The sequence below is a fragment of the Cynoglossus semilaevis genome, chromosome 14 (genome assembly GCF_000523025.1).
Source record: "Cynoglossus semilaevis isolate Cse_v1.0 chromosome 14, Cse_v1.0, whole genome shotgun sequence".
Lineage (NCBI taxonomy): Eukaryota > Metazoa > Chordata > Actinopteri > Pleuronectiformes > Cynoglossidae > Cynoglossus > Cynoglossus semilaevis.
Genome location: NC_024320.1, coordinates 5,960,901 through 5,975,341, shown reverse-complemented (window position 1 = coordinate 5,975,341; position 14,441 = coordinate 5,960,901). Strand labels below are relative to the sequence as shown.

Here is a 14,441-nt window from a genome sequence, read left to right as displayed (position 1 = left end):
ATAGAAATGTTGTTTGTGTGATGCAAGATAGCAATTAATGTAATTGTATTATTGAAACCATTAATCATAAAAGTTACCCTCGTGTTGTTGTCCAAAAGACATCTTGAAATGATGGTGTCCAGGAAGACTTCATGGGCAGCGATGATGTGATCGAGGTCCTGAGCCTTCTGAACTTTGTTCCAAAGCTCATCCCAGGAACACTCCAGCACCTGGGAAAACAAAAGAAACCTACTCACTCTTTGTCATTATTATTGAATCAATGTAATGTATGAAAACAAAACATCTTTACTTTTTGTTAGGATATGTGTGTGTGTGTGTGTATATATATATATATATTTTTTTTTTCTTTAACACGTCTTTCCTTAAGAATCATGCACAATTTACATTCTTCTACGGTATTTAAGCTGAAGCGCATATTTATTTTCCAGGCAATTCTGTCTTTGTGTTAAAAGCCCTGCTAATGGATTCACCTCAAAGGTGATGTAGTACTGCATTTGGTGGATGAAGTGGACCATCTCAGAGGCCAGGATGTGACATTGATGCAACACACCAGACAACTCTAAAAGGTAAAAAAAGAGATAATGTCAGGTAATGACTTTAACAGCTTGAAGACAGATGGCTACTGTGCAAAATAAGGCTTTTAGTGTCTGGGGAAAAAAAACAACATCTCACATAAAATTTATGGATTCACATATTAAGGCACTCAAACAAGGTAAGAAAAAAAATGTGAAAACATAAACGTTGATGTTTATTTATGTACCAGGCATGGTTTTGAGGAGCTTCCCATTACACATCTGCCCCTTCCAGATGTCTGTCAAAGTGTATTCCATTCTCTTGGCCCGCCACAGGAAGTTAAACACTCGCAAGTAGTGACCCATACATTCCCTTGTGAACACCTAGTATTTTCATATTCAGAGATAAGAACACGTTAGTACCATATAAAAATCAGATTTAACCATAGCGCTAAACATGTTTTTTATTGAATTTTTATTTTGTATGTAGTACAGACCAGCATTATTAAGTTAATTCTGATTGGATTCTCCAGATAAACATTCGTAGAATATAGAATATATACTGGTATGAAGTAGGTTACCGTAGCAAGAGGTCCATCCACATGGTAATCCAGACTGAACACATCCCAGCCTGTATCACCAGGCGACACCTGGTGTGGAATCAATTCTCAGTAAGGAGCTGATGGAAGCAGACTAGTAGCACACCCCACTTCACGGTGATTACAATTTTTACCTCTAGTAGTCTGACATCGAGCCTCTTGAGTATTTCAGGATTGTCAAACTGTGCGTTGGTGGCTCGTACAGCAGTTTCTAGGATTCCAGTTAGGTTGTGCTGGTACAAAGTGGTGGCAGGGCGCACCAACTCTGGTCTGGGTAAAAATTTGAGAATTAAACAAACAATTACAAAATCTGAAATTTGAAGACATCAGTAACAGTAGTGTATGAATGAAACAGAAGCCAGTGTTGCTAACTTGAGCAGGTCCATGAGGTGTCGAATGAAGTCACCCTGGCCCAGCAGCAGGTATCTCCTCATGGCCTGCAGGTGGTCCAGCAGCTGGTAGTCTCGGTTGAGAACATCCAAAAGATATTTGCTTGTGTCAAAGTAGGCAGAATCAATCTTTTCTTGAAATGTTCCCTCTAGGTCAGACAGGAGCTCCGCTGCTGCAAGAATAGGTAAAACAAAGATTTTTGATGGTGTAGAAAGAAAGGATTTTTGCCCAATATTATTGTCAGTGAGAACAGTCAAATTAAAATGTCATTGTACTTGAATAAATTAGTAAATGTCTCATCTTAAAAGTACCACAATTGATATGAAAAAGGAAAGTGAAAAATGGAAAGTATGACACGTTCCTTTAAATTGGTAACGTTTGTTTTATTTTATCTGCAGTCATAGGTGACGCCCAAAACATTTGCTTCCTAGGTGCTGACAAATATGTAACTGTTCCACAAATACAGTAAAGGCAGAGTCTATAGAGTCTACAAATTCAAGTGAATCAATATGTTTGTCTAAGAATACCTCTTGAAAATGAATGTCAAACAAAGAAGAGCACAAGGTCAGTAAATGGTAAGAGCATCGATTACAGCCAATCCATCAGCCTGCATTAACACACTTCAATCAATATGACAAAGGCCTTTCAGGCCAATCAATAAGACAAAGGCTGATCAGTGACTTCATCGATATGATTGACTCACAAGATAAGCCTGTGAATAAAATAACCAATAAAAACTATTTTAAAAGCATACAAATTACAGCAACCACCAAATCAATTGTTAATAAACTTTAAAAAACAAGAAAAAAACTCCAAACGTTTTTCCTACATGATGTCCAGAAATGTGTTTGAGTCATAAGGCAAAGTTTGTAATAGACTATAAGAGTGCAGCCAAAGTTCCTACCCTCTTTAGGTGTGTCGGCAGAATTGGATGGAGGTTTGATCTTCACTGGCGGTGTTCTGTTATGACAAACCTGGTGCAGGAAGTTAATGGATTTTCCAATCAGTAGCACCTAAAAGGAAGAGACGGATGGTAGCAAGCAGAAAATAGGTGATACAGAAGTATATGGAAAATATACACACACAAGCACACAAACACACACACACCAAATAACAGCATATACCTTGCGAGCCTGGTCCATGGTGATGAATGAGGGTATCATAGACTTTCTGAGGGAGTACTTGTCATGCCACAGACGATCAGTCTTTACATTGGGATCCGATGCCACAAAGAACTAAACACAAAACACACAATACACAAATGTTAAAAGTAATTGAGCTCATAGAACAGTGTAGCACTGTCTGATTTGAGTGTCACAAACTCAAATTAATAAACATTGAACAATATTTAAGTATTAAAGCTCTTGCTATTTCCCCTCCTCATGGAACTTGCTTGGAGCATTTATTGCAAATAGTCAGCAAACTGTTGGTGGCCATGTTCTCTGTTTACAGATGTATGACACGTTCTGCTGCATTCATTTGCCGACGGAAACTAAATCAGATGATGTCATAGGTAGGTATCTGTTAATTAAGCAGTCACTATTACTGTTAAAAAAAATGCTGCACTGCCACTGAGGGACAAGAGGGGCTATTCTATGACCTCGTAGTGCTTGTCCTAAGCCACTTAACAGCTTAATATGTGATAGAAAAAAGATATTTTAAAAAATCAGACAGATTATGAAAATGACTTCCATAGCATGGGGTTAGAGAACTACAGTACCAGAAGACCAAGAAAGGACAAATCAGGTGGTGAGGAAAACTGGCAGGTAGCTGTTAGCTGTGACTTCAGGTCACTGGAGTGATGTCAAAGAAACTTAATAGTGGAATGAAATAGTACAGGACACCATCCATGAGAAGAGGGGAGCTCAGAAAAAGTGAGATAATAAGGGAGATTATGCAGGTAGACGGGAATAGTCGGGCTAGAAGAGAGGCTAAGAGAGCAGCAGCCGGGGCAAATACAAGGGCTTAGGATGAGTTGAATGAAAGATTGGACAGTAAGGAAAGGGAGAAGGATTTGAAGTTATCAGCTGAACCGAGAGATAGAGCTGGACAATACAATCCTGAAGACTGTGAGAGGATGCCAAAAAAGAGTCTATCTAGCTGTATTAGCCATGAGAAGAAACTGCACTGTCTTTATGGATTTAGAGAAAGCATATACTCTAAGTATGTTGTACTGTATGACACACAACATACTTAGAGTATGTATACAAGGCAGCATACAAGTGTGTAAACTGGAATAAAGCAAGTGGTCTACGAATGTAAGTACTTTTGGTCAAATATCCAGAGTACAGGACCATTCACAAAAAAGGAATGGATAGGTAGAATCAATGGACAGACAGAGAGACAGACAGATAGATAAGGGTTTATAAGACAATAGCGAGACCTCAGACTATGATGTATGGTTTAGGAACACCGGTCCTGTCTTATGGTTAAAAAAAAGGCAGAGCTAGAGGCAGCAGAAATTAAGATGGTGAGATTCTCACTGGGAAGGACCAGAATGGTATTAGAAATAAGTAGATTAGAGTGTCAGTTAAGGTAGAGTAGTTTGAGATGAAGTTTGGACTAAGGATGTTGAAGGAGCTGCTAGACAACAGAAAAGAGGAAGATCACATAGAAGATTAAAGAATGTAGGAAAAGAGAACATGAAGACGGTCAGGGTAAATATGGAACAGACAGAAGATAGGGTGAGAGGGAGCCAGATGTCCCGCTATGGTGACCCCTAATGGGAGCAGCCTTGAAAGGGTATTGGTATCAGCCATGAGGACAAGTTAAAAATAGTTTATTGATATCATTTCATATTCCATATCATGCATGCCTATTTAAAACCAAGAAAGGACGCTTATTACATTTATTCATGTTTGTTTAAAAGTCAGTTTAGGCTGTTGTTAAATAACTGGTATGATTAGGGTTAAATAGTAAAGAGATTGGTGATCCTGTCCCTAGCAGATTAAACAAAGACATGCCTTAGATGCCTAAATTATAGTCAAAGAACTGACGATGAAAAAAAATTGCCCTAATAATTGGATAGTACTGAGTTGTACTTTTAAGCTAGGACGGTACACTTTCTACGGGCTTTTTTCTTTTTCCTTTTTGAATCAGAAGCTGGAAGTAAATAATGACCCACTAGGTGGCAGTAACGTTACTCATAAGATCAAGAGCTGCTACAAGACTGTGGCGGACTACAAGGCTAGCTTCACCCAGAGTAGCTTTGAAGGACACAGGTGGTCTGTACATTTATATATTTAAACATTATAAACACAGTTTACAACATGAATCCAACAACCAAGTGTTAAAAAAGCGGGCTTTACCTCATGGTAGGTATCTTCAAGCTCTCCATCATAGATCCATCTGTAGAGAAAGTTAAAAATGGGGTGTGACACTAAGCTGAGGATGTGTTGGATCAATGCCCTCATTTGTGGGTCTCCTGTTTTTCCATAGGCATGAACAGCTGAAGCAAGTTCACCTCCTTTCCGCCCTGAACACAACCAAAAATTGTGTTATTCATTCATCTCTTCCAACTGAACCCAGTAACACAACAACTAATAGCACATTAGAGCAAACCTTGGCAATATTCCACAAGAGCAGCCAGTGTTTTCAGGCGAATTTTGGGGTCGTACATCCACACCAGAAGCCTCCTCAAAGTCAGGCTGTTTTCTGTGCTCACAGTCACACCTTGTTCATCTTCTACCTGCAGCTAAGACAGACAGGCAGCAACAAGCAGAGAACGGATTTGTGAACTTTATGCAGATCATTTCTGTATGTAATGATACATTTGTTTATTATACTTGCTATTCTGTTAGAAAAAAAACTAATGCTGGTTATGATAAACAATTTTAGTCACAAATAATTGCATTGTGTTCAAACTTTAATTAATTTAAAAGTAGTATATTGCACATATTTATGTCAGTTTAACATATGTAAACAAACAAAACAATTTAAAGGCATAGCTATTTTCCATTATCAATTTCATCTAGTCAGTTAAAGAAAAACACACGTTATCCTAGGAGTAAAGCACTACATCCATAAAATTACTATGTAACTGCTATTTTCAGATCCATGGCAAGTTTATATTTATAAATATGTTTTCCTTTTTGCTTCTGAAAAGAAACCAACACAAACACTTGTTCAGTATTAACCGTCTACATCCAGTGGCAAGTGAGATGAGTTAGCACCAGATTTGTATTATTAAACTGACTGAATACCTGAGAGTGTAAGACTGACAGAAGTCTGTAGTATTCCTTCAACTCCTGGTGAAGCGATGCACAGAAGCTCTGAGAAAAGATATTGTTGAGAATTCAAAGGTTGGATTAAAGTATTTGCAGGAGACGATAATGAATACAGGAGGTAAAGACATACCTGTCCAACCAATCCAAAGGCACGGTCAAGGCTCCTAGCATCGGCATACTTTCTAACTTTGTTGTGGAGCCAACCAAGTTCAGCCAGTCTACTGCTGGTGTCACACTTGGATTTACACAGCAAAACCTTAGGAAGGAAGACACACATTACAATACATCTTGTATGGTTAGAAAGTATCAGTCTGTAAGTGTTTGCAGTTTTAAACAGGGCTAAACACAACAATTATGAATGCTACAAGAGTGGGGTCTTTTTTGTGTAAAAGCATTGTCATTTTTTCTCAAAGAAGAATATGATCTTTCTAAATCACTGTAGGAATAGGGTGTTGACATATTGCACAGCTAAAATAAATACGTAAGATACAATAAGAAAAAGAACACAATTCAGGAATTAATAAGGTGGGCAAGAAAAACAGCAGTGTTTTAGGAATTTAACAACCATACCAAAAAAAAAGTGTGTGATCACATGATAATTCTTGAACAGCGAACCTTTTCACACCAAGAATCACAAGAATCATGTGGAAGAAATGGTCTGTTAAAATGAGTTTGTCAGAAGGGTCCGACTGTGTCCAAAATCAGAGCACAGTAAAGTTTCCTTAGACTTCCACTTCAACAATTACTACTACAAAGTAACAGTTGGGTGAACATTTGTTCATTCATTTTCTACTACTTATTCTGTTCAGGAAGATTTTAGCAGTCACCAGGCAAGGACAAGGTACAACCTGGGCAGCCCACCAATCCATCACAGGACAACATATAGAAACAAACAATCATTCGCTCTCACAATCACACCAATCATCAATTCAGCTTGTTAGGCTAATCTCCAATCTGCAAGTCCAATCTGAATAATGAATCCAATTGACATGTAGAAAACCCAGGCACAGACAAGGAAGAACATTTCAACTCATCACTGAATGATTATTAGATTATTATTAGATCAGTAGAGTTCACTCCTGTAATCTTTTTGCTGTAAGGCAAATGCATTAACCCACCCTACAATCATGTGGCCTTAGGCAAAACCTTGTAAAGCTAAAAAAAAAAAGGGAAACGTGAGATGAGTTTATACTAAACAATGAGAGCCTAGGTACCTTTGTATCCATTTTGTAGCAGTTCTCCTGGGCACTCATCTTGATGTATTTACCGTCAATACCTTGGAAGACGTAGAGAATATCACGCACCAGTGCTGCTTCACTGACTTCTCCTGCAACAGCAGAGGAAAACAGATGGTTAGGTGTTCAATAAATGTAAAATAATGTTCATAGTCTGAATGCTAATAATGTATCTTTAAAGTTTAAGACCAATTTTTGCATTAGAAAGCTGCAGTTGTAATCTTATCCTCCATGATTGACCTTCAGAAACTTAAATCACACGTGATTTTCTGACTATTTTCTAACCACCTTTTAACCAATCAATTATTAGTGCTTATGTTGGTTTGTACCTGAGTCACCATCTCTTCGAGGCCGATTTACAACTCTGGTAGTCTGAGCTGGAGGTGCAGGTGATGGTCGTGTGTTTGGTGGGGCAACAGCAGAAGGAACAGAGTTGCTCACTGGCAATGCCCAGGCCAGGCGAGAGCCTAGAGGTTGAGTGACCTCAACTGCCGACTGCGGGGGCTGACTAAAATACACATATAAAGAATTACTCTTAGTTACAAATATTACAACATCATTCCATTTTACAACATCTCCTTCTAAAAATTTGATTATATATATGAAAATTGCTGTTTTTATTGAGTAGGTTGATTGAGTAAGAAATACAACTTTCTGTTGCAGTCAGATTATACAAGATTCCAAGACTTTTATTGGTCATTTGTCTATAAAACCAGACAGTCCAGACACATAGGACTTAGAATAGAAAGAAAAAATCAAATCTGAAGTTTTGATGTGCTTGACCTCGACCTTTATCTTGCAAATGTAGTCACAGAGTAGCTGTGGATACGGCACAGCTATCATGATTAATCAAGATCATAATTAACAAATAATGTGATTAATTGTGATGTATTTGAATGAAATAAATGTTAATCTATCTACATTTATCATGAATAATCTACTATGTACCTGAGGGCCATATGTGTTATAATGTGTGTGTATTTCTTATATTTGACCTTAACGGAAAGGACACAGATTCTTTGAATAACTAAACTAAACAGCTAAATGATCATTTATTTTAAGTTAATGGTCTTTTGCATTGTTAATGAGGATAAATGGAATTAAATTGCTTACCAATGCTTCCAGGGAAAGAACTTTTTATGTCAATGGTCAGCCTAAGTGTCTATTTGTTGGGTTGATTTATGTTTGCTTCACCTTAAGATCACTGTTTTAGGAAGAGGCTTTAAAAATAAGCTTTTAGGGTTTTACGAAGGAGATCGTTTAAATACAATCTTTTTAAAAATAGAACACGCAGGACTTCTACTAGATAAACCACATAAGAATCAAATACATTTTTATGTGCAGTACTGCATATACCAAGTGAAGGCAGTACTTTTATAACAAAAAAATAAAGTTGTGGCCTACAACTTTTCTGACAGAAAGAAGAAAAAGAATAAACAAAGGGTTGTATTTGTATTTTATATATGCATTTTTTCTTATTATTTTTGAAGTTCATTGTTCACTGGCATTGGATACTTTAATAATAATACTAAAATGGTTGTGTTTTTTTCTAGATTTACTAAATCAAATCCAGTACCAATCTAATAGTGCTGGGGTTTCACTGTTTGATAATAAAAATAAAAGCCAATATTTAGTTTCCTCCTACCTGCTAAACATATCAGTGTTATATTATTGGACTTCAAAAGTATTTTCTAATTATTGCAGTTGATGCAGCTGAGATTTTGTTGACTTTTGAAAATATTTGTGAGAAAGAAAGCATGGAATGAAGAGCATTTTAAATTCCATTCTTCCATGGGGAAAATAAACTCAGCTTTTGCCAAACACAAAACTAATAAATGGTCCTGGGAATATATTTTGGCAAGCTTTTGGAAGTCACATTCTAAACTCTGTCGACTCACTAAGTACAAACTTCTACAGCTCTCCTGTGCTGCTTTGAAACCTGAAACTATAAGGAATGAGTTTGTTGAACCTGCTTTATGAAACAAACTGAAGCTATAAGGAGTGAGTTTGTTGAACCTGCTTTATGAAACATCACAAAAGTATGTTTTTGAGCAATGAGTAAAAACAGTAGATCTTGGAGGAATCCATGCAAACAGACTGAACTGAAACTGAATGCCAAAGCCTATGCCTTGGTGCCTCAGCATGTATATGAAGTCAGAAGGAGAAGAGTGAGCATCACACACAGGACACACAATATGTTTTCTTTTCTTGCATCACTGCATGCATTCATTTTTGCCCACTACTCATGTGTGATGCCTGAGTTTCTTACCTAGCTAGAAATGACTGTGGAGTTGGTGTGGGTCCATTCAGCGTGTATACCCCTAGACTGGAGATGCCACTAGTGCCAACACTGGCAGAAAGTCCACCACTTTTCTCTCCGTAACACAGTGCCAGGCTTTGGGGCCGGGTGAAATAAAATGGGGTGGAGTGGGCATCCCTGGGGAGGGCATGTGCAAACAGTGCCCCATAGTTGCCAACCTGTAAAGAACAGCAAAACACTGAGTAAATTTCTACTCTTTATTCTTCTTTTGAGTGGTTCACATAAATAGAAGGACAAATCATTGGCTCATTGGATTTGTTGTGGTCTCCATTAACTGTTTAGATCTTTTTTTTGCACAAATGCAGCAGCTTGATTAGTAATGGTGCTGCAGTTAAGATACATGATGTTGCATTTTTGTCTAGTTAGTACTGCTTTACTTAATAGGACCTCCCATGTAGCAGTCTGTGTGGGTTACAAATAATGACACTGTGAATTTCTGCATAGTGGGACAATCATCCACGTTCTCACTTTGGACACTGTCACCTAGAATAAAAGGATTGTCCAAGTTTACTAAATATGTAAATTAAGGGAACGGACTGGAGCTGTCACCTGTCACGGTATGCAGCGCTGCACCTTTGTTTCTTTCTGTGAGGAGTTTATGTTGTTGGCGACAAAAACGTGTGCTCAGCACTTAGTTGACGTCAAGCTCTAAACATTATTGTGGAGCAATAAAGTCGACTACTCAACAAATCTGCACAACCCCTGGTGTCCATGAACGCTTTTTAAAGCTCTCACACACAAACTTTCACATATAGCCCCCACTCTTGTGGGCACCTCACAGACCTCAGTGACAGGAAGTCTGGTTCTCCCTAGAACACATTGTCAAAGCTACTGATTGAAACCAAGCCCATAGCCGTGAAGATTTCTAGCTTTTTCCCCACTGACTCATTAATTACACACCACCACAGACAGGTACCTAGGGAACCCCTCCCCTTTATTTAGTACAAATGATTGATTATTCATTAAAATTTAAGAGCTTTATTCTGAGGCCTCAGAGTGTTTTATCTTTCTTGCAAGAAAGTTTTCTTAGACGCTATTGTAAATTAAACAGACCTGCAGATCAGTTGTACTTCGTAACTATTTGTTGTCAGCCATGTTTCTTCAAGTGTCTATGTGGAACATCTTGGACAAAAATTCTGTAAAACCTATCACAACAGTAAAGGCTTTCACTTCACTGTGTGTCCTTTATGTTATACTGGTGGATCTACCTTATAGGCTGTAAATAATGACTGTAATATACTGTTGGCATCAACATTGAAACAGTGCTACCTCCATCTAGTCTTTTTCCTGAACCTTTGTAGTTCTTAGAATGGGCATTTGTTGTGATGCTTCCCTGCTGTCTTCAGGAATCAATAATCCATTTTATTTGTTTTTTTTTCTTATGTATTTATTACTCCTGCTTTTAGTCTGTTTTATCCTTTAATTTCACTAACGGCATCCTATTGTCACATTATTGTTATCTTAGATTGTCTCTCTCTCCTTCCATCAACTATGTCTTTCAAAATCTAATCACATATTAGTTTAACACTGGTATGCTTAACATTTTTTTCAAGCACATCATGACCTACTTCCAAGTGTCATGATTTAGCAACAATTAGCAGCCATATTAGCACTGCATAAAGGCAATGGTTTCAAATTAAAGGATCAAAGACATTTTTCGCTCTTAAAGGGTACGTAGTTTTTACTGTAAAGATCTATTCAACATCTTGAATGAAATGGACAACTGAACTCCAAACTCTTGATAGTCTGCATGAATATGCTGTAGCTTAAACTAAGAATAGAAAAACATGACCTGTAACGGCTGTTTGCAGAGACGCCCCTTGCTGCCAAACCCCCCCAAACACTCGGTATCCATTGTACTTTGTAGATTTGAAGACCTTCCCCTCATTTATTATTTACGCTGATGAAGGAAACTGTTTTTCCCTGATGATACTTTAAAACCACATTTATTTTTCTTTCCACATAATTTAGTCATTCCTATATTTTTATTCAATTTACAAATACTCATACTTTCAATTAGGGCTGCAACTTTTGAACATTTTTGGAATCAAGTAGTCTGTTGATTTTTTTTCATCGATTAATCAAGTAATCGGATGCTTTTGTGGGATGCTAATCACTAAATTCATTAATTTCTTAATTGAAAATGAACTCGTATAATAATTTTTCCCACCTCAATATGATGTCGTGTGCATGTGTGTTTGTTTTTCCTCATCTTTGGCCTCCAAGCAGACTGACAAGAGGATTCAAATGACATCCTGTCCCACAAATTATTACTGTTAAACAATGTAATTGACACCAACTTAACCACTGATGTAATGACATGTATATTATAATGATGCAAGTTTGCCCTTTACCTGCAAAAAGCCTTTGTTTTTCATGATTATTTTTTAGTGTTCTAAAATTTCCATTGGTACCTGAATGCCCCTCGTATTTCCTACAGTAACTGAATGACTCTCATTACGGACACGCCAATGCGTGGGCCCTTAATAAAAAGAAAATATATGGAGCTTTTGTGAGGTAGCGTATCACACTTTCTGAGAGCTCACACCATTTTGTGTCGTTCCGTTTGTATTTACTTTCCGACCAAACACCTCAGTGAGTGGTGACTGTTGGGACAAAAGCTCTGTATCTTAAGCTGCAGTTTTTTCCCCAGCTGGTAAAACTGGGTCAGGTAGTTATGTTCTAGGTGGGCATACAAGTTTGTTGTGTTGCCTTTTTTTTCTGCCAACACTTGAACAGATTCGGCATACTGGCCCATCTGTGTTGCTACCCTGTTGTGTATTTTAGTGGCCCCACCTCCCACCACAAAGAGTGGGTGACAAGAGGTTTCACTCCGCTCATTCTGCTATGGAACAAACAGGCCCAGATGCTGAGATCGACGCAAAGTGAACACTCTTGTCATCCAGCCTGTTTGGAAACGAGGGACAGGAAAACACACACGGACATGGCAATTTATCAAGGCCAGAAAAATTATCAAATTCATTTTCATTTATTGTGCAATTCATGGATTTATTGATTATCCCCCAATGCCTTAGAGACTGCTGCAATTTATAAAATAAATTAGTAAAACATTTGGGCCTAGTGTCATGTCTGACTCACTCTGCTGGACGGTTTCAGATGGTCTTCAGAGAGGCTGAGCAGCAGATAGAGAACAGACCAGCGATGCTTCAGAACACCCTGTATTAAAAGGAAACAATATTTAATCATTTTAAAAACATTGTCAACAATCTTTCATTAGTTCTGCCCCCAGCCGTTTTTGATCTAAACTCTATATTTAAAACCTTTAAAAACTATTCACTTGGTAAACTTCAGGTTTTGGTCTAAAATGAATGTCTACCAATGAAATTATGCAAAACCTGAAGCTGAAAGGGCAGTCAGTTAATGTTCAGCTGTCCATCTGACGGAGATTTCCTTAGTTTTGAAAGTTCCAACTCTGTGTTTTACAAGCCACTGCCAGTGTGCACAATAATGGTTAAGATTCTCCAGCTCAATGTAGCTAAATTCAATTCCTTTTATGGAATAATAACCATGCTTGCTCCCTGAAAGAACAGCATTTTAATTTAATTGTAGAATCTTCAATTGTCACAATGACGATAAAAAAAATCTGATTCTGAAAAGAGAGTTCTCTTTTATTGAATCTGTGATCAATATGAATCTATTTCCTAACTTTTATTACTGCATCTTTTAATTTTTAACATTTTTTAACATTTTTAAAAGTGTTATTGACTGTTTGTTTTAGTTAAGCGAATTGAGAATGTGCCATGTACCCACCTGTGTCTGGAGTTTTCTATGCAGTTCAGAGAACAGTGCCGCATCTGCTTCTCTCCTCTGCTTCAGCACTACAACAACATTGAGACAAACTCTTTTACTTGGCCAGACCGAGTGTCTGTAGCTAAAAAGAATAGAGTGGTTAATTTGCTTTAAAAAATCAGACAATAACCCAAATTTCTTAAATCTGTTGCTCTTGCTATTGCATTAATGGGGCAAGCTTAGAGCTTGACGATTCACTGATGGAGTCTTTAGTATTTTGTAAACTAGATCTAAGCAGGGTAGGTATAGCAACTACAGACAACTCTCTTGATCCTGGTGGAGTGGTCTGGGTTATACTTACGTTCTTTTTTGATCTTCTCTGACACCAAAAACTCGTCTCGTTCAATGCTTGGGGCGTAGTTACTGCCAACGACTCGGACTGCATACTGAAACTGGTGGGCTACTTCAGCTAAAGACATAAACAGTACACAACTATTAAGACAAAACCATAACACAAGGTGTTTGAGGCAAATAGTAGTAAACCTGTCAGTCTCGCTGTCTTTTACATTTATGGAGGCCTAAGGCACACGCTTCAATAATTTACAAGAAACGTCTCACAGCTGTGTTAACTTTAACCATGTATCGTCTGGTCTCGTTGGTGTGTAAGGATGCCAATGCGGCGTCAGTTTTATGCAAACTACCCTGTCAGATGAGCTGAATGCATTTTTTTTTTTTACAAACAAAGCCGGTTTGGTGTAGCTAAAAAGATTATGTCAAATTAACGCGCAAGTGAAGAACAAGCAATACACATATTTTTTTGTAATATACACACCAGCTGCAGCAAAGACAAAAAATTCGAATTATTAGCATTTACATTGGCGCGCAGCTTTCTGATGTTACTCACTGTACCTTCGCTTTTCCCGGTGATTCTGCAGCAAAGGCTTTGGAGGAGAACATTGGGTGATTTCTGTTCTAATGTAGCCATGGTGTCTGCGAGCAATGCTTTTAATTTGTTGTCGATATAACCATTAAATGTTACAGAATCATTTCCATAAACTCTCATCAATGACGATGAGCGCCGCCATTTTGACAAAAGCGCGAAGGAACAGGATAGCAACCGTTGGCGGAGTCCTTCAAAGTAAAAGCATGACATTTCTCACTCATTTGGTTAAACGTCTCCAAAAATGAATGACAACAGTACAATTTTCGGGTATTTATACAAAGTTAGCCAAAACTCGTTAAGAAGATAAGCAAATGTTTACTACGCTTGAGAATTTACATCGGAACATTTAACTGTTTTGTTATAAAATTTCAGAAAATCCAACATCTATTTTTACAATTTCGTTATGATTCAACACTTTGTGTTAGTAACAAACATTGACTCACAATCTTAAGCAACCTAATGTAAG

General features: G+C 37.7%; 1 protein-coding gene across 1 annotated transcript in view; it reads right to left on the bottom strand.

The window, feature by feature from the left end:
- The window catches only part of tubgcp3 (tubulin gamma complex component 3), a 17,099-nt gene extending 2,892 nt beyond the window's left edge, over positions 1–14,207 (bottom strand). Inside the window, exons 1-19 of the mRNA XM_008324695.3 lie at positions 13,942–14,207; positions 13,394–13,501; positions 13,054–13,121; positions 12,382–12,459; positions 9,232–9,440; positions 7,292–7,470; positions 6,942–7,054; positions 5,858–5,983; positions 5,704–5,772; positions 5,063–5,195; positions 4,810–4,976; positions 2,626–2,736; positions 2,406–2,514; positions 1,484–1,673; positions 1,246–1,381; positions 1,094–1,162; positions 761–896; positions 471–559; positions 66–209 (exon numbers count right to left, since the gene is read on the bottom strand). Coding sequence (XP_008322917.1) covers positions 66–209; positions 471–559; positions 761–896; positions 1,094–1,162; positions 1,246–1,381; positions 1,484–1,673; positions 2,406–2,514; positions 2,626–2,736; positions 4,810–4,976; positions 5,063–5,195; positions 5,704–5,772; positions 5,858–5,983; positions 6,942–7,054; positions 7,292–7,470; positions 9,232–9,440; positions 12,382–12,459; positions 13,054–13,121; positions 13,394–13,501; positions 13,942–14,185 — 2,478 coding nt within the window. The 5' untranslated portion in view covers positions 14,186–14,207. The remainder of the gene's footprint in view (positions 1–65; positions 210–470; positions 560–760; positions 897–1,093; positions 1,163–1,245; positions 1,382–1,483; positions 1,674–2,405; positions 2,515–2,625; positions 2,737–4,809; positions 4,977–5,062; positions 5,196–5,703; positions 5,773–5,857; positions 5,984–6,941; positions 7,055–7,291; positions 7,471–9,231; positions 9,441–12,381; positions 12,460–13,053; positions 13,122–13,393; positions 13,502–13,941) is intronic.
- Between the last annotated feature and the right edge of the window lie 234 nt (positions 14,208–14,441).